At 44.4% G+C, this 27,546-nt stretch overlaps 1 protein-coding gene across 1 annotated transcript in view; it reads left to right on the top strand.

The window, feature by feature from the left end:
- Positions 1–16,432: 16,432 nt before the first annotated feature.
- LOC137358554 (protein lifeguard 2-like) overlaps positions 16,433–27,546 on the top strand; it is a 37,647-nt gene continuing 26,533 nt past the window's right edge. The window contains exons 1-2 of the mRNA XM_068024521.1: positions 16,433–16,447; positions 24,612–24,789. Coding sequence (XP_067880622.1) covers positions 16,433–16,447; positions 24,612–24,789 — 193 coding nt within the window. The remainder of the gene's footprint in view (positions 16,448–24,611; positions 24,790–27,546) is intronic.

Here is a 27,546-nt window from a genome sequence, read left to right as displayed (position 1 = left end):
TAAACTGAAAAGCAGTTAGATTAGATTAGATTAGAGATACAGCACTGAAACAGGCCCTTCGGCCCACCGAGTCTGTGCCGAACATCAACCACCCATTTATACTAATCCTACACTAATCCCATATTCCTACCAAACATCCCCACCTGTCCCTATATTTCCCTACCACCTACCTATACTAGTGACAATTTATAATGGCCAATTTACCTATCAACCTGCAAGTCTTTTGGCTTGTGGGAGGAAACCGGAGCACCCGGAGAAAACCCACGCAGACACAGGGAGAACTTGCAAACTCCACACAGGCAGTACCCGGAATCGAACCCGGGTCCCTGGAACTGTGAAGCTGCGGTGCTAACCACTGCGCCACTGTGCCGCCCTAGTTAATGGTATCTTCTTAAACCCCATTACTTCTCTTCACATGCATGCTGTAACTTGACTCTCAGATTGGCTTACCACTCTGGGCAAATTTTAAACTATTACTTATTGCACGATATGCCCATTCAAAAAGAATTTCTTAAACCTACAAATGCTATTTATGAAATTCAAAAAATAACGAGAATAGTCGAGTGGATTAAAAAAAAATCTGTGCCTCTCACCCATCCTACTGGTAACCCTGATTCAGAAACTAAATGCAGTTCTGTCAAATTTTACAGATAATAAATCCCAAACGAGCAGGGGAAGGGCAGTCGAGGAATTACATAAGTAAACAATTTAACGTGGCTTCAATCCTATAAATTCTCCTAAAGAAATACTTCAACACAGAAACCTGTATTTTCTAATCTGTGGAATTTGAATGGGTTGCTGCGGGGGTTACAAGTTTTTTTTTTCGATTGCAAATTCTAGGCTGGGGTCCCTTGAAATGAAGCTGGAGAATGCTCCCATACATAAGCTTCTGTGAAGGTAAAATATGCTGGGAACATGAAACACTTTCCCTACTCAGTATCAGCATTAAAGAAAGAACTTGCATTTATATAGCACTATTCACAACCTTAGGAAGTCCCAAAGTGATTTACAGGCCAATGAAGTGGAGTCACTGTTGTAATGTAGGAAACATGGCAGCCCATTTGCACACAGCAAGCTCCCACAAACAGCAATGTGATGATGACCAGATCATCTGTTATAGTGATGCTGGTTGAGGGATTAAATATTGACCAGGAGAACACTCCTGCTCTTCTTCAAATAATGCCCTGGGGTCTGCCCTGGGCGTCACAGTGGCGCAGTGGTTAGCACCGCAGCCTCACAGCTCCAGCGACCCAGGTTCAATTCTGGGTACTGCCTGTGTGGAGTTTGCAAGTTCTCCTTGTGTCTGCGTGGGTTTCCTCCGGGTGCTCCGGTTTCCTCCCACATGCCAAAGACTTGCTGGTTGATAGGTTAATTGGCCGTTATAAATTGCCCCTAGTATAGGTAGGTGTTAGGGAATATAGGGACAGGTGGGGATGTGGTAGGAATATGGAATTAGTGTAGGATTAGTATAAATGGGTGGTTGATGGTCGGCACAGACTCGGTGGGCCGAAGGGCCTGTTTCAGTGCTGTATCTCTAAACTTTACATCCACCTGAGAGAGTAGATAGAGCCTCAATTTATCATGTCATCTGAAATACAGCGTATCTGACAGTGCAGCACTCCCACAGTATTGTACTGAAGTATCAACCAAGAGTAGGTGTGCGAGTCGAACCTACAAACTGCTAATGCAGTAGTGAGATTGCTATCCATTGAGCCAAATATCAAATGTAAATATTTTAAAGCCAGGTGTAGATGATGCAGGTGTGTTACAGATTGCCATACTCTGTATGAATAACATGCCTTAGTTCCAACCTTAAAGTGTATCGTCACTACTCCAGCATGACATTTCCACTTTCTACATCCGCAATTTTTGTGGCCTCTTTGTTAATCTTGTAATGAATTTTGGGCAGCTTTGCGGTCATTAGTAGTCAGTCACTTATATTTGTTTTAAAGCAGCAGCCTGTTGTTGATAGATGCTACTGCAGTTTCGGCTAGTGAATCATAGAACCGCAGAAAGGTTACGGCACCAAAGGAGGCCATTCAGCCCATCATGTCTGCGCCGGCTTAAAAAAAAACTAGCCGCCCTCCCACCTTCCAGCACCTGGTCCATAGCCTTGCAGGTTACAACACTTCAGGTGCATATCCAGGTACCTTTGAAATGAGTTGAGGTTTTCTGGCTCAGTCGATAGCACCTGAAAGTCAGAAGGTTATGGATTCAAATCCCACTCCTAGGACTTAATCAAAAAATCAAAGCTGATATTGTCAGAGGGGCTATCTTACAGATGAAATGTTTAAAGTGAGGCGCTATCTCAGGTGAATACATAGGGCAGTGTGGATGTACTGTGTTGGCTATAAAGTGCTTTGGGATGGCCTGTGGTTGTGAAAGGTGCTATATAAATGCAGGTCTTTCTCTTCAGAGTTGTCACACTTCAAGGGATGCTTGCAATTGGAAGGATTTTCCCTCCCAATAAGTTGAAAGAACCTGGATTCATACACTGCCAGTCATCACAGTCTCAAAGCCCTTTACAGCAATTTGTTGTAACATAGGAAACACATGAGCCAATTTATGCATGGCAAGCTCCCACAAACAGCAATGATAAATGTCCAGGTAATCTGTTTTTAGTGGTGATGATTAGGGGATAATTATTGGTGAGGACACCAGGGAGAACTCCCCTGCTCTTCTTCAAACAGTGCCATGGAATCTTTTACATCCACCTGAGAGGACAGACAGGTCCTTGATTTAATATCTCATCTGTAATGCCACACCTCTGATTGTGCTGTACTGGAGTGTCAGTCTAGATGGGCTCAAGTCTCTGGAGTAGGGTTGTGAACTCACAACCTTCTGACACAGAGGAGAATGTGTTATTAACTGAGCCTAAACTGAGACCAACAGGTAGTCCATGTTAATTAATAGCTTTTTAAAAAGAGAGAGCTGGATAAATATTTTTAGAAAGGTTAAAAGGGTCATTGTGCTGAGTACAGGCAGAGATAATTGGATGCTGTGTGGAAAGACAGTTGCTGAGACCATGGAATGTCTTGCAATTAGCCCAGGAATGCTAACTTCCCATAGTTAGTATAGAGATGTCAAATGTTTAAATAGCATCTAGCTGTCTTGGGTATTTGCACTGTTTCTCCAATTTGTTTTCAATTTCAAGACCAACTCATCCCTGCCCAATCCCGGTCTGACATTGTAGTTTCCCACCAAACACAAACAGATGAAACAATTACTTGGACCAGTGATGGTGCACAATATCTCCCACTATCAACTGAAGGGTTTTTAATGTGAACTCAGTTTATGCAGCCCGAGTTCAGTTCCCAGTGGACACTAGCCCACAGTACAAAACAGCTACCTTTTTGGTGAGACGTCAACCAGGACAAGAGCAAATATCCCTGGTCTGTCAACAGTATTCTATCTGAGCTTTCAAATACTCTGAGCACTGTGGATTACTGAATAATCAGTGAGTACTTCCAGCATTGAATGCCTTAAATATGTTTCTGTGGTCAGAAACCACCTAAAATTTAATTGAACTGAATCACATTCTGCTGATGTAAACTTTGGGGTTGATGTGGGAAGCCACATGACAAAATTCTTTGTCCTGCGCAGCTGATGCCTCCTTTCCATCAGGTAAGTAATGGTGGTGTCCCTTTTAGTGTTGTGTCAATCACTTATTTGATATATTTGTGGATAGCTGACCTACTAACTTGGCAAATGTCCCCTATGGTGGCTTGGAATGATCCAGTGGCATAAGTGTTTAATGTAGTAGGTGAGCCTCACAGCTAGAGGAAGAGCCTCCCCTGTTGTCGGAGTTGTCTGCAGGCCAGCTTGGAGCAGGTGACTTAGCTCAGTGATGGCCTCTTGCAAAGATCTAATTGAGTGAAGGGATAGGCTTGAGGGGCTGAATGGCCTACTCCAGTTCCTATGTTTCTAAAGATGGCAAAGACAGATATGCCCAGGTAGGAGTGCCTGGGTCTCTGGGCTAATATTGGGTGCAGATGCAGCACTTCCTATGGTTGCACCTGCCTTTGAGACCAATGAACTCCTCTTTTTCAACTAGTCATCTCAGCTGTGGCTCAGTAGTACCACTCTTATGCCTTACTTAGAAGGTTGTGAGTTCATGCTTCACTCCAGTGACTTGAACACATAATCTAGGCTGATACTTCAGTGCACTGTCAGAGGTGCTGTCTTTCAGATGAGATGTTAAATTAAGGCCCTGTCTACCCTCTCAGGTGGATGTAAAAGATACCACGGCAATATTCAACGACGAGCAAGGGATTGCTCCCTGGAGTCCTGGTCAATATTTATCCCTCAACCAACATCACTAAAACAGATTATCTGGTCATTATAAAGTGTTGTTTGTGGGAGCTTGTTGCGTGCAAATTGGCTCCCATGTTTCCTACATTACAACAACACTTGGGCTGTTTTAATCTAAAGCACTGTAGGAATCCTCAAAAGGAGATCCCAACCTCAATATTCTTCTGTGAATTAAATTGAAGTTCCAAGCAAGGCCACCATAGGAAAATATCTGTAATCTTTCCTGAATACATTAGACTTGGCTTCAAAGCAGAAATACAGTACTCTAAAAGGCTGGAAAGTGCACCAAGAAAGTGTTTAAAAAAGAATTTCCTGGTATACCCCAGTTCCCTTGAGAAATAAACCTTACATCTCCAGTGCTTACGACGTCCTTCAGATATTTTTAGATCCGCCACTATAAAAAAGCACTTCTGTGTACTTTAGTTTTCCTTGCCATACAAATGATCAATATATATTTGGTACAACTACAACTTAAGTTACTATAAGTTCATGTCCCAGCGCACTCCCAGTGTAACTAACTTCACAGAAAAATGGGACCAAATTGCAAAACACTGATAAAATCAGTGATTGTAAAACAATGGTCTTAGCCATAGCCTGTAATGAGGGTTGTTTCTGAACAGTTGATTGTTTTTGAGTTATCTGTTTCATGCAGCTATTTGTCAGCTTTTGCATGATTCCTCGGTTCAAGATGTACTATACTGGTCAGTGTGCTGTTAATATTAAATAAGGATAGTCGACTTTAGGTGAAATTAACAGGAGTTTATCTACAGGGGTCTTATCTCTATGGCATCTATATTAACACTGAGCAACACGAGGTTCAGACCTGTGACTTCACATCCTGTGATGATGCTTAAGATCTATCTATATAATCAACCCAGCAACAGCTTATGCACATTATACTACATCTCCCCCCAAGTCTGTGACTTCATTCATCATGTCTGTAATGCTGTGGAGTTCTAACGACTCTGCCTCTTTTCTTTTTTCACTTGTTTGGGGTTCTTCTTCCTCACTTTCCTCTGGGTGAGTGGAACTACTGAATGACTCAGGTTCTCTGCTTTCACTGTCTTCTGGGTGATCTGTTGTTCGTTGTATCACCGGTTCATCAGCTCTCTCTAGTAGCTGATTCTCTTGATTTTTCCCCATTTGTTTTTTTCTGAGATGTCAGTACCAAAGATCTTCTACTTCTCTTTATCCATCCCTGGTCTGTCTGGACTAGGTAGGATCGAGGATATGGAGAATTCTCCATCACTTCCCCACTTCGACCCTGATCTTTAATCCAAACCAAATCTCCAGGTCGTAGGTCTTCGATTTTTCACTCTGTAGCGTCTATCATGATTCTCTGTTTGAATCGCTCTTTCTCTTCTCTCACCCTCACCCTTTCCCAGTCTTCTGCACTGATTCATGACTGAAGGGTTCTTCGGAATGTGGGTAGTTCTGTCTTCAATCTTCTACTCATTAGCAACTTACGTGGGGCCAACCCATTGTGGAATGGCATTGATCAATAGTTTAATCGTGCCAGCTGAAAATCCTCATTATTTTTCAGTAGCATTTTCATTGCCCTGGGTTACCTCAGTGAACTTGTAACATGGAAAACCCACACGTTTCTGCAAAATCATTCGCGAATTGTGGACCATTTTTGGAGATCACTAAATGCGGAGTACCATGTGTGGCAAAAGTTTATTTTAGTGATTTGCTTAGGGCTTCAGAACTCTGGCCATATATTGATTTGACTTCAACCCATCTGGACCAATAGTCAACGACAATAAGGAAAATCTTCCCTTTATGTTTAAACAGGTCCATTCCCCAGTGCTGCCATGGCCTGGACTGAAAAGAAGATGACATCAGTGGCTCTCTAGAATCTTGTCTGGTGGTAGCGCATGTGATACACCTGGAAATCATGTCTTCGATCTCCTTGGAAAGCCCCGGCCATCATACCGAGTTCCTCACTCTTGCTTTACACTTGCTGATTCCTAAGGTCCCTTGATGTAGTTTCTCTAGGATGTCTAATCTTAACGCCCATAGAATAACTTGTCTTTGTTCTAGACTAGTAAGTAATCCATAATAGTAATTGGGTTTGTTGCTCAAATACTTTCTTAAAACAGGGTTATTAGGCATATATTTTGGCCAACCTTCTTGGCAAAACTGTCTAACTTTTTCACAGATTTTGTCCTCTTTCTGATGACTTCTAATTTGGCATAATCTTTGAGCAGTTGCTGGCAAATCTTCGGGTTTAGCTGGAGCAAAGACTTCCACTTCATCTAGGAAAGAGACATCTCCCACTTCAGGTATAGCACTTCATGCTCGTGATAACATGTCAACAGTCACCTGATGTTTCCATAGGACATATTCAGTTGTTGTGTCATATCTCATTAGTCGTAGTCAAAATCTCTATACACTTGGGGTAAGTTTAGCTCTTTTGAATTGAATAACATCAATAGTGGCTTGTGGTCAGTTTTGATCTTGACCTTGCGGTCCAATAGGTAGTCTGAAAATTTTTCGCATGCCCATGTTGCTGCTAATGCTTCCTTTTCAATCACAGCGTACCTTCGTCTGTCTCTGACAAAGAACAAGAGGCAAAGTACACAGGCCTGCATCGTCCATCTTTGTGAATCTGGAACAGGACTGCACCTAATCCTGTTGATGATGCATCTGCTGCAATAATGGTCACCAGCTCCGAATCATAATGCGCCAATACTTCTGATGAAGTTAACATTTCCTTGATCTTCTCAAAATAATTCTTCTTGCAGTTTCCCCAGCAGCAGGCATTGCTGCTCTTTAGCAGTTGTCATAAAGTCTTGTTAACAGTGGCTAGATTGGGTAGGAATTTCACTACCTGGTTAACCATACCCATGAATCGCTGTAAATCTGTTATGATCTTGGCTCTGGGAACTCCTTCATTGCCTTCGTCTTCTGTGGATCTATCTTGATCCAGATCCATCAACTATGTGGCCAAGGAACCTCACTGTTGACTGTGAGAATACACACTTCCCATTTACTGTGAGCCCAACCTCTTGTAATCTATGTAATACCGCTCTTACCCTTGCGTTGTGCTCTTCTTGGTTTGCTTCATGAATCAGAACACCATCCAAATGGCAGATAATACCCTCTAAGCTTTCTGGGATTGTTGACATCGTCAACTGGAATATCTTGTGCTGAAGCAATATTGAATGGCAATCTGTTGAAAGATAATCTATTGAAGGGTGTGATAAAGGTCATTAACAATTTAGATTACCCGTCTAAAGGCAACTGCCAGAACCCACTATTTACATCTAATTTGTTGAATGTGGAGCTTTTTCCCAATTTGGTAAGGCTGTCGTCGACTGATGCCATAGGGTGAATCTCTCTCTTTGATGCTTTATTGAGTTGGGTAAGATCCACATAAATCCTAATAAACCCATTTTGTTTCCTTGCTGGAACCATCCAAGAGCACCACCTAGTGGGTTTAGTTACTATGGAAATAACTCCTTGCGTTAGCATGGCATCAATTTCCTTCTTTACCTTTTCCAGGAGATGGTGTGCGACCTTTCTCAGTGTGAACAAACATACCGGTCCTGCCTCTTTGTTGAGAGTAATGTGATTCTCTTTTTTTAATTTCCCCAAACCTTCAAATAATTTGAGGAATTCAGCTCTAAAATCGCTGAGCTGATTCCCTTGTCCCTTGATCTCTTGCACCCTACACAACAGCTCTAAGGACAAACAAGCTTTCTTACTGAGTAGTGATTCTTGATTCTTTATAACATATAGGATTTCCAGAACAGTGTTATTTCTGTTTGTAAAGGTTGTTTGTATTTCTCCTATAAACTTTAATTGATCCCTCCCGGCCCATATAATTTCTTAAATAAAAGCAAAATACTGTGGGTGCTGGAAATCTGAAATAAAAATAAGAAACACTGGAAATACTCAGCAGGTCAGGCCGCATCTGTGGAGAGAGAAGCAGAGTTAACGTTTCAGGTCAGTGACCCTTCTTCAGAACTGACAAATATAAGAAATGTAAAAGATTTTAAGCAAGTAAAGCGTGGGTGGGGCAAGAGATAACAAAAGAGAAGGTGTTGATAGGACAAGGTCACAGAATAGCTGACCAGAAGGTCATGGAGCAATGGCAAACAATATGTTGATGGTGTGCTGAAAGACAAAGCATTAGTACAGATAGGGTGTTAATGGACTGAAAACTGAACAGCCACAAGCACAAACATGGAAAAAAAGCAGTGGGTAGGCACAGTAGAAACAAACTGAACAAGCTAAAATAAAATAAACACAAAAAATAAAAAATAAATAATAATATGTTTATTTTCGGGTCATGTTGGGCATTGAAAAAAATTAAAGGACTCGGGCCCGAGTCGGGTTTGGGTTGGCTGTTGTTGGGTCGGGCCTAGGTCTGGTTTTAATTTTATACCCGAGTCAGGCCAGGAATGAAGCAGCAGGTCAAAGATCAAAATCAAAATCTTTGTTTTTCTCTTGCATTTCTCCAAGGAAGGGAGTATTGATTGTTTTTTTCTCTTTTATTTCCTCTATTTTTTTGCTGGTCTGCAGTGTCTATTTCCTGCTGTGACAGACCTGCTGAAAGCTCCCCCTTTTCTTGCACCAGAAACATTCAGCTTCCTGGGCTAGGCAAATTTCTCGCTGGTGCTGGTCCTGGTCACACCTACTGCAATTCAGTATTGCTGCCTGTAGATGTCTTTCCCGCCTCTTGGGCTTTCTGGCACCATTATTCTCTGTCTTCTCCACAGACTCAATTGAATTTAGAATTTTTGAGGTTGGACTCCCCCGATCCCCCCCTGAACGAGTAGTCGATTAAATTTTTAGACATCTGCCTGCATGCTCAACAGAATGGCTTTTTACAAAATCAAATCCTGAAGCTGGTCTGACAGTGCTTTGTCTAAGGCCCTGACTACTATTCTGTCCCAAATCAGTTCTTCTCACAAGCTCCCGTAGTCGCAATCCTCAGCTATTTTATCTAGATGGTTAATGAATGAATCGTTACTTTCACCAGATTTTTGGGTGCGTTTGTTGAATTTCGCCCTTTGCACAATAACATTCTTTCTGATCTTAAAGTATCCCTCCAAGGTTTTTTTTACTTTGCCTTACAGGGATCCCTTCTCATCGACCCACAGGGTAATTAAAATGTCATCTGCACTGTCTCCCATGGCGTAAAGTAAAACCCTGTCTGATTGTGCTGTTAGACCCGATGCAGAATGGTACCTGCCGCTCGCTCAAAGCTCTCCAGTAAGGGTATCGACTTCTCCATGCTTCTCTCCAATGTTTTTGATATCTTCTGTCTTTACCCTACAAAAGTCGTTTGTACCGCTGCTCCCATGTACTATACTGGTCAGTGTGCTGTTAATATTAAATGAGGGTCGTAGACTTTGGGTCAAAGTAATAGGAGTTTATTTAAAGCAGTCTTATATCTAAGGCATCTACATTCATACTGAGCAACACGAGATTCAGACTCATGACATCACATCCTGTGATGATGCTTAAGATCTATATACATAATCTACCCAGCAATAGCTTATGCACATTATACTATACAAGAAGCCATTAAACATGTTTCTGAGACAGGAGTAATTATGAGATTTAGTAAGAAAGAGGCTAAGATTTTCTTACTGAATGGAATATCAGCACTCTTCCTTGTACTGTTTCTAAGTAGATAAGAGGGCAAGAAAGGTTGTTCACCTCTTCTTGCCCAGGCTGACTAATTGGTTGGCATCCTTCCATCGATGAAAGATGATGGATATGCAGCAAACAATCCATTTAGGTGGGGTGCACCTTTGTTGATGGCTGTGAAGGCCAATCCTTGAGAGGCAGGTTCTGCCACAAGTGCCACACGTGAACCTGCCAAGTGACGCTGTGAGTTGTTGTTTTTAACGTTGGCGCCTGTTGCCAAGCTGCTGTAGCAACTGATCATCGCGGTAGTGCACACCAGTCCACAGGATGTGCTACCATTTCCCTCTTTCACCAGTTAGTAACTCCCAGGTGTGATCGTCGACATTTAGGGCCTTCGTGTCATGCTTGCAAGCATCCTTGAAGCGGAGCTTTGGGTGCCCCATGGTTGTCTGGCCCCAGCTACCTCACCACACAGAAGGTCCTTGAGTACGTGACCGGCTTTCATCCTGAGGACATTTCTGATCCACCGAAGCTGCCTCTGTTTGATTAGTGCCAACACACGTGAGAGCTCTAACTTTGATAGGACTTCCGCATTTGTGATTTTGTTCTGGTAGGATATACCCATAATACACTGCAGACAGCGAAGATGGAAATTATTGATCATTTCCTGGTAGCTGTAAGTCACCCATGTTTCACAGCCATACAGCAAGGTGCTGAGAACACAGGCCTTATAAACCATCAGCTTTGTCCTATGGGTCAGCTTGGTGTTATCCCATGCACGTTTCACGAGTCGGGCGAAGGTGGTAGCTGTTTTCCCCAAGCATGTATCGAGCTCTGCATCAAAGGACAGATTGTCTGTTACCAGGGACCCAGAACACACTAATCACTTGGGGTGTTATTTAGTGTGATCAGGGACAGAGATGGGACACCTTGTCACATGACCTTGGTTTTCTTGACGCTTACAACCAAGGAGAACAAGGTACAAGCATGGGAAAGACAGTCCATGAATCTTTGTAACTCTTTGAAGTTCTGCAGCATCATCGGGCTGACTGTATTCTGGATATACGAGTTTCATTTTCCTCTCTGTTGTGTCTCAATGTTAAGCTGTAAAAACAACAACAGCTTGATTTATATAGTATTTATATAGTCCCAAGGTGCTTCACAGGAGCTTACGAAATAAAATTTGATACTGAGCTAGCTAAGGAGATATTAGGGCAGATGACCAATAGCTTAGTCAAAGAAATAGATTTTAAGGAGCATCTTATAGGAGGAAAGACAGAAAGAGAAGCAGAGAGGGTTAGGGAGGGAATTCCAAAGCTTAGGCCCTTGGCAGATGAAGGCATGCTGCCTATCGTGGAGCAATTAAAATCAGGGGTGCTCAAGAGGCCAGATTGGAGGAGCTTAGATATCTCAGAGGGCTGTAGGACTGGAGGAGATTACAGAAAAAGGGAGGAGCGAGGCTACGGAAGGATTTGAAAATATGGCTGAGGTGTTGCTTAACTGGGTGTCAGTGTACTTCAGCGAGCACAAGGGCGTTGGATGGATTGGACTTGGTGTGCTTTATGATACAGGTAGCAGAGTTTTGGAAAAATACGAAGAGTAGAACGTGGAAGACTGGCCAGGATTGTGTTGGAATGACCAAGCCTAGAGGTAACAAAGGCATGGATGAGAGTTTCAGCAGCAGATGAGATGAGGCAGGGATGGAGTCAGGCAATGTTGTGGAGATGGAGATAGGAGGTCTTAGTGATGGTGCAGATGTGCAGTTGGAAGTCCATCTTGGGGTCAGATATGATACCAAGGTTGAAAATAGTCTGGTTCTACCTCAGACTGTTGAATTAGAACATTACAGCGCAGTACAGGCCCTTCGGCCCTCGATGTTGCGCCGACCTGTGAAACCATCTGACCTACACTATTCCATTTTCATCCATATGTCTATTCAATGACCACTTAAATGCCCTTAAAGTTGGCGAGTCTACTACTGTTGCAGGCAGGGCGTTCCATGCCCCTACTACTCTCTGAGTAAAGAAACTACCTCTGACATCTGTCCTATATCTATCACCCCTCAACTTAAAGCTATGTCCCCTCGTGTTTGCCATCACCATCCGAGGAAAAAGACTCTCACTATCCACCCTATCTAACCCTCTGATTATCTTATATGTCTCTATTAAGTCACCTCTCCTCCTCCTTCTCTCCAACGAAAACAACCTCAAGTCCCTCAGCCTTTCCTCATAAGACCTTCCCTCCATACCAGGCAACATCCTAGTAAATCTCCTCTGCACCCTTTCCAAAGCTTCCACATCCTTCCTATAATGCGGTGACCAGAACTGCACGCAATACTCCAGGTGCGGTCTCACCAGAGTTTTGTACAGCTGCAGCATGACCTCGTGGCTCCGAAACTCGATCCCCCTACTAATAAAAGCTAACACACCATATGCCTTCTTAACAGCCCTATTAACCTGGGTAGCAACTTTCAGGGATTTATGTACCTGGACACCAAGATCTCTCTGTTCATCTACACTACCAAGAATCTTCCCATTAGCCCAGTACTCTGCATTCCTGTTACTCCTTCCAAAGTGAATCACCTCACACTTTTCCGCATTAAACTCCATTTGCCATCTCTCAGCCCAGCTCTGTTGCTGGGAAGAGAGATTGAATCAGTGACTAGGGAACAGAGTTTGTGATGGGGATCAAAGGCAATGGCTTCGGTCTTCTCAATATTTAGTTCGAGGAAATTTCTGCTCGCCCGGTACTGGATGTCAGAGAAGCAGTCTGACAATTCAGAGACCGTGGAGGGGGTCACGAGTGGTGGTAGTGAAGTAGCGCTGGGTGTTGTCAGCATGTATGTGGAAAAAGATTTTTGGATGATGTTGCCAAGGGGCAGGAAGTAAATGAGAAATAGGAGGGGCCAAGGATAGTTCCTTGGGTGACACCATAGGTATCAGTGCAGGAGTGAGAAGAGAAGTAATTGCAGGTGAAACTCTGGCTATGAGTGGATAGATAAGAACGAAACCTGACGAGTGTAGCCCTACCCAGCTGAATGTCGTGGAGAGGCCATGGAAGAGAATGGTGTGATCAATCATATCAAGGCTGGAGACAGGTTGAGAAGTACAAGGAAGACTAGTTTACCTTTGTCACAGTCACACAGGATGTCATTTGATAAGAACTGCTTTTGTACTGCGGCGGGGTTGGAAACTCGACTTGAGGGATTCAAAGATGTAGTTGAGGGAAACATGGCGTGGATTTAGAAGGTGACAACACGTTTAAGGACTTTGAAGAGGAAAAGAAGCTTGGAGATGGGTTGGTAGCTTGAAAGGATGGAGGCGTCAAGGGTTTTTTTGAGTAGAGGGATCATGATGGCAGATTAGAAAGAGAGTGGAACAGTACCTGAGGGGAGAGAACTGTTAATATCAACTAGCAGGGGATCCAGGAAGGGAAGTTGGGTGGTCAAAAGTTTAGTGGAAATAGGGTCAAAGGTTCAGGAATCGGGTTTCATGGACAAGATGAGCTCAGAGAAGACATGAGGGGAAATAGAAGAGAAACTAGAGAAAATGCAAGTTCAGGGTTAGGGCCAGAGGGGAACCTTAGAGGAGGTTTGGCCTGGTAGGCCTGAGAAGTGAGGAATGCAGCAGAGGCAGCTGATAGAATGGTCTTAATTTTGGTGACGAAGATGTGCATGAGTGCCTCATATTGAGATGAGGGTGGAGGTGGCAGGGCAGATAAAGAAGACAGTTTGTAGTAGAGAAAAGAAACTGAGGGTCATCTTTGCATCCAGGCTGATCCTGGAATAGAGAGCACTTTTGACAAACGAGAGCACAACCCAGTAGTGCTTTTTGTGGTCCAATCAGATTTGACGATGAATGGCTAAACCAGTTGTCCACCATATCTGTTTAAAATGTCAACTTTACAAATAGAACCAGCTTTATAAACTGCAAACAAGTCTACTGCAGCGAACCAGGCCAGTCGAACTGTCCTGTGCTCACCTTACGGAGCCAGTGAGAAAAATAGGATGCCTGGCATGGCACCAGTGATGATTCATTTTGCTATTTAAATTAGGCGAGTCTCTTTGTGCCTGGCTAGTATCTTTGCTGCAATATGTCGCACGTAGCAAATCAGGCGTGCAGGCCAGCATGTCCAATCTGGAAACTCCTGCTTGCTGGTAACAAGGCTCCACACCACCAGTGAGCCCTCAACAATCCCACAATGTTGATATCACTCAACCCTTTTATGATACGGCATACGGCATGCTTGCCTTCATCGGTCGGGGCATGGAGTATAAAAATTGGCAAGTCATGCTGCAGCTGTACAGAACTTTAGTTAGGCCACACTTAGAATATTGCGTGCAATTCTGGTCGCCACATTACCAGAAGGACGTGGAGGCTTAGGAGAGGGTACAGAAGAGGTTTACCAGGATGTCGCCTGGTCTGGAGGGCATTAGCTATGAGGAGAGGTTGGATAAACTCGGATTGTTTTCATTGGAACGACGGAGGTGGAGGGGCGACATGATAGAGGTTTAAAAAGTTATGAGCGGCATGGACAGAGTGGATAGTCTGAAGCTTTTTCCCAGGGTGGAAGAGTCAGTTACTAGGGGACATAGGTTTAAGGTGAGAGGGGCAAAGTTTAGAGGGGATGTGCGAGGCAAGTTCTTTACACAGAGGGTGGTGAGTGCCTGCAACTTGCTGCCAGGGGAGGTGGTGGAAGCAGGTACGATAGCGACATTTAAGAGGCATCTTGACAAATACATGAATAGGATGGGAATAGAGGGATACGGTCCCCGGAAGTGCAGAAGGTTTTAGTTTAGGCAGGCATCAAGATTGGCGCAGGCTTGGAGGGCCAAATGGCCTGTTCCTGTGCTGTACTGTTCTTTGTTCTTTGTTCTTTGATACACAGCAGCATCCAACTCACCAGGAGCAATGTCACGGGAGATTGGCTCACATTCTATTAATTCCAAGTAATAGTTATTTTAAAAAGTGATACTTCCTTAAAAGTTTATACTTTTTGTTATTGCAATGAGAGATGATACTGTCGGGACTGTTTTGGTCACCCGGTACCACATAGAATTTAGAGCACAGAAACAGGTATGGAGTTCCAGGATTTTGACCCAGCGATGATGAGGGAATGGCAATATATTTCCAAGACTGGATGATCTGTGATTTGGAGAGGAACTAGGGCTGAACTCAGCACCTAGTATAATATGAAGAAAGGACTTTTGCTGGCCCTTCATATTTTTTAAGATAAGGAAGAGGAACACAAATATGTCAAATTGCACTGTGCAATATTAGTAATGTGTGATTAATATGTTCACTTAGGGTTGTCAATGCTGGTTGGACATATTCCGAGAGGTTTGAACACTGTACATTTGACCATGAAATACTCGCCTACAGTTCGCAAATGTTTTATGCATTTACCTTTGATATGTTGGGTCCTCTGTTGCTGATTGTCTTTGGCAGCAGCAGCATCCCAGGAGACCCCAGCTGATTCCAGGACATTTCCGGATAATCCGGGTCGGTTCGTGACCCTGTGTTTGTCTGAAATTCCTACACTACTTTAGTGAAGGCACTAACCAGTTCAAAATCAATGGGCCAACACTGCTGCTAAAATAGTGTTCGAAGGAGTTTCATACAAACTTGCTGAAGTGGCTGTATGCTACCATTGGACAGGATGATCTCAACACCTCTCACCCTAGAAGCTTTTAAATTTCCCCACAGCCACTGAGAATTTACTAGGGATTTTGGAATCGTGTTTTGGTCAGATCATAGGGTGCACGCAACTACATGCGATTTGATAGGATTTCACTTGCCTACGTGAAGGCAAAAGATCCCATGGCCCTATTCAAAGCAGAGCGGGGTGAACCCTGGTGTCTTGTTCTCAACCAATATCACTCAGAACGGATTATCTGGTCATTTATGGCGTTGCTGATCGTGGGATCTTGCTGTGTGCAAATTGGCTGCTGCATTTCCTACATGGCAACAGTGACGACACTTCAAAAGTACTTTGGGACGTCCTGAGGACGTGAAAGGCGCTATATAAATGCAAGTCCGTTCATTCCTTTCAAAACGACCTAGGTGCTGCCTTGGTCAGACACTTCAAAATGCAGCAAGCCCCTCTTTGTGAAATTCACCCCTTGATTGAATCGACAGGACTTCACCAAACGAGCAGTCGACAGCATCACCCGCTGGTTTGCATCGGCGATGCCCTGGGTGCAAAATCACCTTGGCCGCTTTCTCAGCACTGCAGAGGTGAACACGGCAGCTGCTGCTCGCCAGTTGTTTCGGGATATCTTATTATTATGAAGATATCGCCGAGTACCTGGTCTGCAATAATATCAGAGCTTCCCCTGGTTGGTGCACTCACATGGTACCTTCCTGCTGCCTGCGTGCCATGCCCATGGATATTGCTGGAACAGTATTAACACAGATTTACTGCGGTAATAACCCCCAGCAGGTCAGTTTCACTGGAAATTAACCAGCAGCAGCTGAGAGCATTCTCTGTCATCCGCACTGCAAGTGAGCCCCTCAAAATGACACAAGGCAAAGTAAGCACATCCATTTCACCGAGCATCTTGCTCTGTTTTATTGATTGACTAGCCAAGCTAGTTTATTCCAGATGTGTAGACGATTGAATGCTGTGATGCGAATGATCCATTAATGTGTTCCTTCAAACATTTTTTTTGATTTTTTTTTTTAGAAACCCTTGGAGGTCAAATATTAAACGGTGCTGCAAGCTCGGTCCGTAATGGAATGTTACGACATGTCCAGTGATAAAGATGGTTTGAAATATTAGGGGTTGAATGTTGCATATAATGGTCAGCTTTTGCCTCTTGCATAACGGTGTTCTGAGCATTTGAGTGAGTGAGGCACTAGATGTTGGCGATCTCCTTTTATTGGTTGCTGTGGTGCAGTGTATCTGCTGTTTATTCAGGGCTGGGTATAAAACCAAAAGGTGCCGCATTGGACTCGTTTGCATCTATTGTGTCAAACCTGCCCATTATCTGACCCACCGATTTGATTTACTCCCATTTTCCTTCCCCTCCTCGCCTGAAGGCTCTGACTCACGCTGAGCTGCGGTGCCATGGTTACCAGCATCCTTCCTTCGTGGCGGCAGGCTTATCTGTTAGGAAGAGCAATTCTATCCAGTTTTGAACACACATGCACTTCCAACTATTGGCTAAGTCCTAAGTGGTTGTTTTCCCCCCTACCAAAACAGATGGGCAACTCCAGTTGAGGTTGGGTAGCTCCACATCAAACTGGGACTCTAATCAGGGTGTCTCAGCCTTGATCTTCGTGTTACATCAAGCAAGGCCTCTACCCAGTAAGGTAGCTCTGAGACTCAACACTGATTCTGACTCTGCAGTCCATATACAGTGACCATGCATTCTATGGGCAGGTATATTTATGCTACATATCTCACAGACTTGGCCCATTCATCCCAGTGGGACAGTCCTCCTTTTGCCTTATTACTGGTGCTTTTGACATCCCTATTCCATGCCTGCACATTGTGACACCTTCACATCCAGTTACATGATGACATTAGTCACACACCACACGTGCAGCAATGGGTCAGAGCCTGGGTTATACTTGGTGGTGGGGTGGGGGGAACATTTGGGAAAAGGCCAGTTTGTCAGGCACAGGTATCAGTATAAACAGGGCATACGTGGAGGGAAACCCAAGGTGGTGTGCAGTGCATGGCTGGCTACGATACCTAATGTCGAACTGCAGAAGGGTGTGGATTGCTGTCAAGGCATTTTGCATTCTGCTTCGGCAAGCAATTAAGAAGGCTAATGGTATGTTAGCCTTTATCGCAAGAGGATTTGAGTACAGGAGTAGAAGTCTTGCTTCAATTGTATAGAACCTTGGTTAGACCGCACCTAGAGTACTGTGTGCAGTTTTGGTCCCCTTACCTTAGGAAGGATATTATTGCCATAGAGGGAGTGCAATGAAGGTTCACCAGACTTGTTCCTGGGATGTCGGGACTGTCCTATGAAGAGAGATTGGGGAAACCGGGCCTGTTTCTCTGCAGTTTTGAAGAATGAGGTGATCTCATTGAAACCTGCAAAATACTTAAAGGGATAGACAGGGGAGATGCAGGTGAGATGTTTCCCCTGGTTGGGGAGTCTAGAACCAGAGGTTACATTTTAAAATAAGGGGAAAGCCACTTAGGGCAGAGATGAGGAGTAATTTCTTTGCTCAGAGGGTTGTGAATCTTTGGAATTCTCTACTCCAGAGGAATGTGGAAGCTCAGTCACTGAGTATGTTTAAAGCAGAAATCTGTCATAAAGGCATATAAGGATAGTGTGGGGAAAAAAGCATTGAAGTGGAAGATCAGCCATGATTATATTGAATGGCGGGGCAGGCTGGATGGGCCGAATGGCCTACTCCTGCTCCTGTGTTCATGCCAAGACTCCCCACACCACACACACTGGAGTTAACCCACTTTCAGGCCTGCTGTGCAATACTGGCGTGAAGTTGCCTGCAATTGATCTCTGATTTTCCCTTCCTGACAGTTGGGGCTAAGGGCTCCTTTGGTCACTACATGGAGCAATGTCATAAATGCCTGGCTCAATATCAGAACTCACCATGCCAGGGATTTCTTCTTCAAAGCCATCACCCTTATTCCTCTATCCCATGGCATGGTAGAAAACAACATGCTCTGCCTGTCAACATCACCTGAGAGGCCTATCTTGGTGAGATTTAAGGGTAGTAGAATCTGGAACACTGTTTTCCACTATCCCGCACCACCCCCCCCCCCCCCCTTGGATTCTGGGGGTCACTTGGAGCTTTCATGTCTGAGGTAGGCAGGATTTTGTTGGGCAAGAGATATGGAGGCAAAGGCAGGTGAATGGGGTTGCGGTACAGATCAGCGATAATCTAACTGAATGGTGGAACAGGCTTGAGGAGCTGAAGATTAACAGAAGCTCGATCCTGAATTCTGGAACCGTTTCAGCTCCAACAACAGAAATGGTGCAATGATTGGCACCTTGCCTGATGCCCGCGACACAGAGTGGTCACTAGCTGGTGATCAGGGAGGGCGGGGGGCTTTGTTGAATTATTTTCCCCCTCTCCCCAGCCCAGGGACAAAGACAATTTAGCTGATCTGTCCGAACTCAGCGTGGACCTGAGTTCGAATCTTGGACCTTCCTGATCTGCATGGGTCAATGGCACACCACATGATGTGTTTGCACACTGAACTTCGGAGGAGGTTTAGGTTTGTTGTTGCTTGACACTCAGAAGAGCAAATCCTATAACATCCAAGAAAAAACTATAAACCAGTGGAATGATATTGATGGTATAGAATCCTATGGGAAAATTTGTAAGATATTTCATTTATTCTGTAAGGTGTATTTTTCTTCCTGTCAAGATCTCCCCGCCCCAACACAATTCTTTATTCTCCACCTTACTGAGGTGGAGATAGGTGTTATGACCAGGTGAGAAAGGTGTCTCGGGGTCTTTTACTGCCTTCGTCTGGTCTTATTGTAACAGGGTTTAATTTTAAACACACTGTGTTTTGAGCTCCCCATTCGGTGAATCCTTGTTCACAGCTTTCCAGTTATAAGGCAAAGAAATGAGCACAACAGGCTTTCTTAGGTTTAAAGAAGAAAAGTGAAATTTATTAAACTTAATTAAACTCTAATTCAGTTAACACCTACGGATATACGACGCGCCCATGCTGACATGCACACGTGATACGCACACGCAAATAGAGACAGAAAAGAGAAGAAAAATAAAATGGAGAGGTTTGAGGCAATCTCCGAAGAGGTTTTTATTTTACTATGCTTCGAGTTCACTCTCGGGTCCTTGATTGTAGGTAGATCTTGCTTTTTGTTGGGGCCCAGTATTCTTCTTAAACCTTGTTCACTGTAGGAGACTTTTCTCTCTTTGGTTTCATGTGTCTTCAATGGTTTCTGAAGCTGGTGAGGGCGAGATGAGAGCAGACAGGAGAGAGGTCTTTTCCAGTCCAGGAGAAAACAGCTTTCTGATTTCAAATTACTTTGTTGGAAGTTCAAATTCAAAAAACTCCAACAGTCAGTTAGTCATGCGACCAAACCAGTCCGACCATGTCTGTTTGTGTATTCAGCCATCTTAGCAGTTAACCTGGAATGCTAGCCTTTCCACCGTGGATGGTGATAAGTGAGGTGGTGGGTGAGCTTGTATATATGGGGAAATAGTACAGCTTGTGAGGGGGAATGTAAGAAAGAGAGGCTTTGGCTGGAGGTGTTTGTGATGGAAACCATTCTGGAGGTGGAGAGACATAACAGTGGGAGGTGAAAAGGAGAGCAACTTAAGCTAGCATGGAATCATCAAGCCTGAGTGAAGCTGAGAGTTGCACGCTGCCAAAGGCACAGAAACAGAGGCTGGATGCTTTTGCTAAGAGGGTATTTGGAAGGGACTGACCAATATTGAAGTATTGAGGAATGGCCTACAGTAACAATGTACTGCAGAAGAGGATTGCAATGGCCAGGGATTATGTGCTGTATGACAGACAACTGGCCACCTTGAGGCCAAAGCTGAGATGGGACCAATGGGCAAGAGTCAGGTGCCAGCTGCAGCTCAGCTGGTAGCACTCTTGCCTCTGAGTCAGGTTGTCGTGGGTTCACGTCCCACTCCAGAGACTTGAGTGCAAAATCTAGGCTGTCTCTCCCGGGAGTGTGGCACTGTCAGAGGGGCCCTTTTCAGAAGGAAATGTTCAGTGGAGGCCCCGGCTGTCCCCTCGGGTGGATGTAAAAGATCCCAGGGCACTATTCTGAAGAAGAGCAGGGGAATTCTCCGTGCTGTCCTGGCCAATATTTATCCCTCAACCAACATCACTGAAACAGATGATCTGGGTCATGACCACATGGCTGTTTGTGGGAGCTTGCTGTGCACAAATTGGCTGCTGCATTTCCTACATTCCAACAGTGAGTACACTTCAAAAATACTTCATTGGCTGTGAAGTGCTTTGGGAGGTCCCAAGGCTGCGAAAAGTGCTATATAAATGCAAGTTGGTCATTCTTACTTCAGATCGCCAGAAGAATCGTGGGAACTTTATCACTAGTCTGGCTCTGACTGCTCATGGCCAACTGCTTTGCTGAAAGATCGGAGTGTCAGTCATGGGGCAAGTGCCCATCAGCGATGGCTGAGTCCTGGTAACAGCTCAGTCTGGTGATGTGCATGTGGTGGTGGTGGGGGGAGGGGTGCTGCGGGTGTTGTGGGTACGTGCAGGAGAAAACAAGATGTGTTATTGATTTGAAAAAGATGCTTGAAGTTCTGATGCAGCTATTGGTTTCCAGTTGGTGCTAATTGCATTCACTCGGAGGTTTTTGTTTGCTGTGATGTGGGATTTGGGACAAAAAGCCACTTGTGTGGAGGATTTGACTGGAAGCATTTCATCTGGGCCATGTGACTGAGCCTGCTGGTTGTTACTACACTGGTAAGTTCTGTGCGCTGACAAAATATCAGCTGGCAACAGGTTGGTAGGAGAATTCCGTGCCAGGCAATTCACTGCCTTTGTACATGTTTCATCGAGGAATTGGCAGTAAAGGATTTGAAATTGTGCTAGAGAGTGTTTCCCCTCCAGCCTGGGATGTGCACGTGTCCTGCGATACTGCGCCAATGGAGGAGGGTGGGGGGATGGGCTGTGTGCTGTGGACACCACCAGGCTTGAATCATTGCTGCGGAAAACGTTTCCCTTTCACTGCACAAAATATGAGCACAAGGATTGGGTGCCGTGGCAGCTTGGGACACTCATTTCATCTCTGCCTGTGTGCAAATCTCACAAAGGCTCCCGGAGCTCGGGTAGAACTCCCAATGGTCCCAGTCCATGTTGGAGTATAATTTCCCCCCCCACCCCCAGTATTCAGAATGCCCTATCCCTCTGCTGCCCGTGCCCCGGCTGCTACTCTCTACACACCTTTCATGACCTCAGGACATCCCAAAACGCCTTTTGAAGTGTCCTCACTGTTGTAATGTAGGAAATACAGCAGCCAATTTGTGCACAGCAAGCTCCCACAAACAGCCATGTGATAATGCCCAGGTAATCTGTTTGTGTTGTTGGTTGAGGGATAAATATTGGCCAGGACACTGGGGAGAACCCCCCTGCTCCTCTTCACAATAGCTCCACGGTGATCTCTTATACGCACCTGAGTGGGCAGATGTGGCCTCCATTTAACATCTCATCTGAAAGATGGCACCTACAACAATGCAGCACTCCCTCAGTACTGCATTGGAGTGTCAGCCTGGATTATGTACTCAAAACTCTGGACTCTTGAACCCACAAACTTCTGCTGCCCACTGCACCATGGCTGATACACTCATGCCAGCGAGTAAATGTTCACTTTCCTTCCTGCCAGGAAGAGCGTGATCTCCACTTGGCATCTCACAGTGATGGCCCAGCCAGGAACATGCCACGTTGACAGTGGCAGGATGAAACTGTGTTTTTCGATTTTAAGAATGACTTCAACTAATTCCAGACCCCATGCATCATATCTTTTCCAATACAAACTACTGCATATCCGCCACTCTCTCCTTGCCAAACTCCACTGGCTCTCTGTGCCCCAATAAATCAATTTGAAGATCCTCATCCTTGTCTTTAAATCCTGACAGGCTGTCACTGCATGTTTCTGGATGATCTTCCTCTGTGTGCACCCTCTGCATGCAGCCTCAGATTATTGTGTATTCCCCATTGAACTTGTATAAGACACTAGTTCGTCCTCAGCTGGAGTATTGCATCCAGTTCTGGGCGCCGTACCTTAGGAAAGATGTGCAGGCATTGGAGAGAGTACAGAAAAGATTCACGAGAATGGTTCCAGGGATGAGGAATTTCAGTTATGAGGATAGATTGGAGAAGTTAGGACTGTTTTCCTTGGAGAAGAGAAGGCTGAGAGGTGATTTGATAGAGGTATTCAAAATCATGAGGGGTCTGGACAGAGTAGATAGAGAGAAACTGTTCCCACTCGTGAAAGGATCAAGAATGAGAGGGCACAGATTTAAAGTATTTGGTAAGAGAAGCAAAAGTGACATGAGGAAAAACTTTTACACGCAGCGAGTGGTTAAGGTCTGGAATGCACTGCCTGAGAGAACGTGGTGGAGGCAGGTTCAATTGAAGCATTCAAAAGGGAATTAGACAGTTATATGAAGAGGAAGAATGTTCAGGGTTATGGGGAGAAGGCAGGGGAATGGAACTGAGAGAGTTGCTCTTTCAGAGAGCCAGTGTGGACACGATGGGTCGAATGGCCTCCTTCTGCACTGTAACGATTCTGTGATTCCACTAACACAGCCCTTTCATTCATTGGCTATACTCTGACCTTTGGACTTCTGTCCCAAAACCAGTCTCTTGCCAAACCACCCTCTCTGCTATCAGAAGCCTTGCAAAAACTGCCCTGTTTTGGTGCCTTTTTATGTGTTATATTTATGATGGTACTATTGAAATGCTGTGATTTCTGGGTTATATTATGGTGAGCTTCATTGTATTCAGCATACTGTATCAGAGCAGTCAGTTCATTGTCCTGAAAATTGAAAATTAAGATAAATACTTCGACTTGTCGCCACTTTAGTTTAAAGGCAAACTGGACCAGTCATCAGATCACAATTGTTTCCTCATTAACAGGGGCCTTAATGGAGAAAGTTGCTCCTTCATATAACTGGCAGCTTTAAGTGAAGCTGTGGATAAAACTTTCAATAGATCAGTGACATTCAATAGCAGAAGGACTGATTATTCCCTAATAATTCCCATGGATTCCTGATTTATTTCCTAATGATTCCCTGGTAGATTCCCAAGAATTCCCCCAAAACAGATTCCCGTGGATTCTTTAATAATGGGCGTATAGGTTAGCTTAGCTTCACGAATCTGCAAACATCACAATTTAAAAAAAAAATAAAATTTGAGGCCAAATTGCCAATATTTCCGTTTCACTCAAAATCAATGCATATCTCTGCATCGTTGTCCAGAAGACAGAATATATTTATCACATGTGTGCTACATGTATTTATTTTTCCATTGTGTTGAACCTGGGGAAGAAGCTAAATCTATGCAGCCTGGAGGTCCAATAGCTGGAATCCGAGACCATTCTGAATCTGTTTCAATGGCTTTCAATTGATGGCAATACCATCCTTAGTTTTGTACTACCATGATCGGCACAGAAGACGGCTGAGAGATCTGATGCTTGAGTATTAGTATTAGCGTGTTCATAATCTCTGGTAATGGGAATTGTCAGCATCACATGATTTGACAGACTACCTAATCCTCTTCGCTAATACCCGTTCAGTATGTAACTCAAGGAAAGGTGGGACCACGATTTCAAGCCCTCTTTATGGCTGCTGGTTTTCTAAAGCTCAAATTCAAAGTAATTTGAGCTTGATATCTGATAAATTTAGCGGACACGCTTTTATTATATAAGCAAAAAGGTCAGCTGGCTGTAAGTTTTTTTTTAGCAGCTTATAAGTATTGAGCACAGGGTGAATGGTGCTGGTTTTACAAATCTGCTCTGCTCTGCTGGGGCCTGATGCCTTTGTTACAGAGAAGGAAAATCAGTAGGCCCTATCGTAGGCTCTACCTAGCTCATTAATGTCTCATTAAACGTGGGAAACGCTGATCTAACCAAAAACTCCCAAATAGGATGAAGAGGAGGGGGAAGAAATTCATTTTTGCAACTTGATCTGTACCACTAAGAGTCCCCCAGCCAATATAGCCATCCTAACCCAGTCTGACGTATATTGTCTTTGCAGCTTTTCGCCACAAACAAAACCCCAAACCCGGAAGGCGAACAGGGAGGCTCTGAGAAAAGAGAGCCCATGGCGGCATCAACTGCTCCCCCCACTTATGAGGAGGCAACTGTGGGCGCCAAGAATAGCAGCCCATCACCATCAGCACCTATGCACCCCAGCTGGGCCTACGTGGATCCAAGTAAGTTAAACTTTTTTTTTTGCAAATCATTTGAAAGACAGCAGTCGTACCTTTGTTGGTAGCTTATATTGTCATGCTCATGTCTTGCTTATTTTTTTTCCCTCTCATACGTTGGGTCTCCAAGTGGTGAGCACCAGCAGGTGAGAGGCCTACTCATAGGCCTCTGCTCTTAAGTCTGTTGCTAGGAGGCCTGAGTTCGCTGGCATGACTTGCCCACTTCGATTTTTTTTTAACTTCTTGTGTGGGTGAAACAGCCCAGAGTCTGTTCAGACCTTCCTCCTTTTCCCCGTGATATAACTGAGATGGATAAGGTGTTAATGGTACAGGGGGAAGTCATTGTGCGTATAAAATGCTAGTTGTACTACTCGTTGACCTTTGCCACCTGGCTACCATGTGCAATGATACTTTTAATGGACAAGCACTGGGATTCTCTAAGATCTTAGGAAGGGGTTTTCCTTGTACATTGTACCATATATGCATTTGAGATTTACTTTATAACAAAAATGTTATCGCAATTTGACCAATATTCTTCATTCATGGTCTCGTTTCCACTGAAACAAAGATTACTCTTGGGTGTGAAATCTCTACTGCTACAGCTCATCTTGAAGGAGTGCTCCAGATTAATCTTGCCTATAACATTCATGTATATGCCAAGGTCCCATCCCAATCATCATTTTCCAAAGCTAAAGGGGATGGTAGCATAGTGGTAATGTTTCTGGACTACTATTCCAGAGGCTTGGACTAATGCTCTGGTGACATGAGTTCAAATCCTAGCACAGCAACTGGGGAATTTAAAACTAATTATTAAATCTGGAATAAAATGCTATTCTCATTAATAATTACGAAACTACTGGATTGTCGCAAAAACCCAGCAATGAGGTTGCCTCTGAAATGGCCTAGCAAGCCAGCCACTCAGTTCTATCAAACTGCTACAGGGGGAGGGAAACGAAAAACACTGGCTGTACCGACACCATATGGACAGCAGCCGTTCAAGAAGGCAGCTCACCACAGCCTTTGCAAGTGCAATTAGGGATGGGCAATAAATGCTGGCCTTGCCAGTGATACCCACATCACATGAATGAATAAAAAATAACTTGATTCTCTGAGGCCCTTGTGCTCTTATTTGGGTGCATAGAGGTCTCTTGGGAAAATTTGACTTAATCTGGTAGGTTCCAGAGTGAGGGACCTAACAGTAAAATGCAAGGGACCATGTTTATTTGGGTGTGGAGGAGCTGTGCACATAGGGGAAATCATGGGCTTGGGGCCCATGATTTTCCATCCAGTTGTAGGCAATGTACTGATATCTTGATGTGCCTCCTGTGGGTGAGAGCCTCCCTGGTGGTCGCCTATACACAGGGGTGAAAAAAAAATCCGGTCATTGAACAGGAAAGTTTGATCACTGAGCTGGTTCATTGAACAGTCTGCTGTGAGGACTGGTTCCTGAACTACTCCACGTTGGACTGCAACCCCATGACTGTTTGGGGGCTCTTTATCTCCGTGTGTTACAGCCAAAAGGTTGACTTTGGTGGTTAGAGGTTGCCAGCTCTGGGATGTATTCCTGGAGGATTCTACACATGACTTCCTGCCTCTGTACCTCTGCCATTGCTCACCCAATCTGACTGTCCGCCGAGCGCCTTCCCCACACCAATTGGAAAGCATGTAGACTCTATGTAACCCGATTGGCTAATTTGTGACTGTCTAACAGCCCTTTTTATCCCCCCCTTTCCAATATTTTTATAACTAATAAACAAAAGTGCGCAAAGTAATTTTAAAAAAGAAACACTTTTTCATTGCCCCTTTGGCTTTTCTCCCGGGGTTACTTGCAACAGGGTTCTGAAGATTTGTCTTTCATTTCTGGAGACTCCAGGGCAATATTGGAGGTGTGATGAGGTGAGAACTTGAGGGTGGCCTCGTACTAGCAGTTCCCTACGTGATGGGTTCTGAATATGAGATGGATTTAGAAACCAGGAGCAAGATGGAGATTGCATTTGGGAATGTCAGACAAGGCAAAAGACTACACAATAAATGGGAGAATACTGAGAAGTGTAGAGGAAGTGAGGGACTTTGGAGTGAATGTCCACAGATCCCTGAAGGTAGCAGGACAGGTGGATAAGGTGGTTAAGAAGGCATATGGAATCCTTTCCTTTATTAGCCGAGGTATAGAATACAAGAGCAGGGAGGTAATGCTGGAACTGTATAACTCATTGGTTAGGCCACAACTTGAGTACTGTGTGCAGTTCTGGTCACCTCATTACAGAAAGGATGTAATTGCATTAGAGAGGGTACAGAGGAGATTTATGAGGATGTTGTCAGGACTGGAAAAATGCAGCAATGAGGAAAGATTGGATAGGCTGGGGTTGTTCTCCTTGGAACAGAGAAGGCTGAGGGGAGATCTGATTGAGATGTACAAAATTGTGAGGGGCCTGGATAGAGCAGAGAGGTCAGTGACTAGGGGGTATAGATTTAAAGTGATGGGTAGAAAAATTAGAGGGGAGATGAGGAAAGATGTTTTCACCCAGAGGGTGATGGGGTCCTGAACTCACTGCCTGAAAGGGTAGTTGAGGCAGAGACCCTCATCTCATTTAAAAGGAGTCTGGAGATGCACGTAAGCTGCAGGGCTACGGACCAAATGCTGGAAAGTGGGATTAGGCTAGTTGGCTGTTTTTTTTTCAGCCAGTTCAGACACGATGGGCCAAGTGGCCTCTTTCTGTACCGTAAACTTTCTATGATTCTATGACACAGATTTAAGATGATTGG

This window comes from Heterodontus francisci, chromosome X (assembly GCF_036365525.1).
Source record: "Heterodontus francisci isolate sHetFra1 chromosome X, sHetFra1.hap1, whole genome shotgun sequence".
Lineage (NCBI taxonomy): Eukaryota > Metazoa > Chordata > Chondrichthyes > Heterodontiformes > Heterodontidae > Heterodontus > Heterodontus francisci.
The sequence above is the reverse complement of the archived record's forward strand: the minus strand, read 5'-3'. Positions and strand labels throughout refer to the sequence as shown.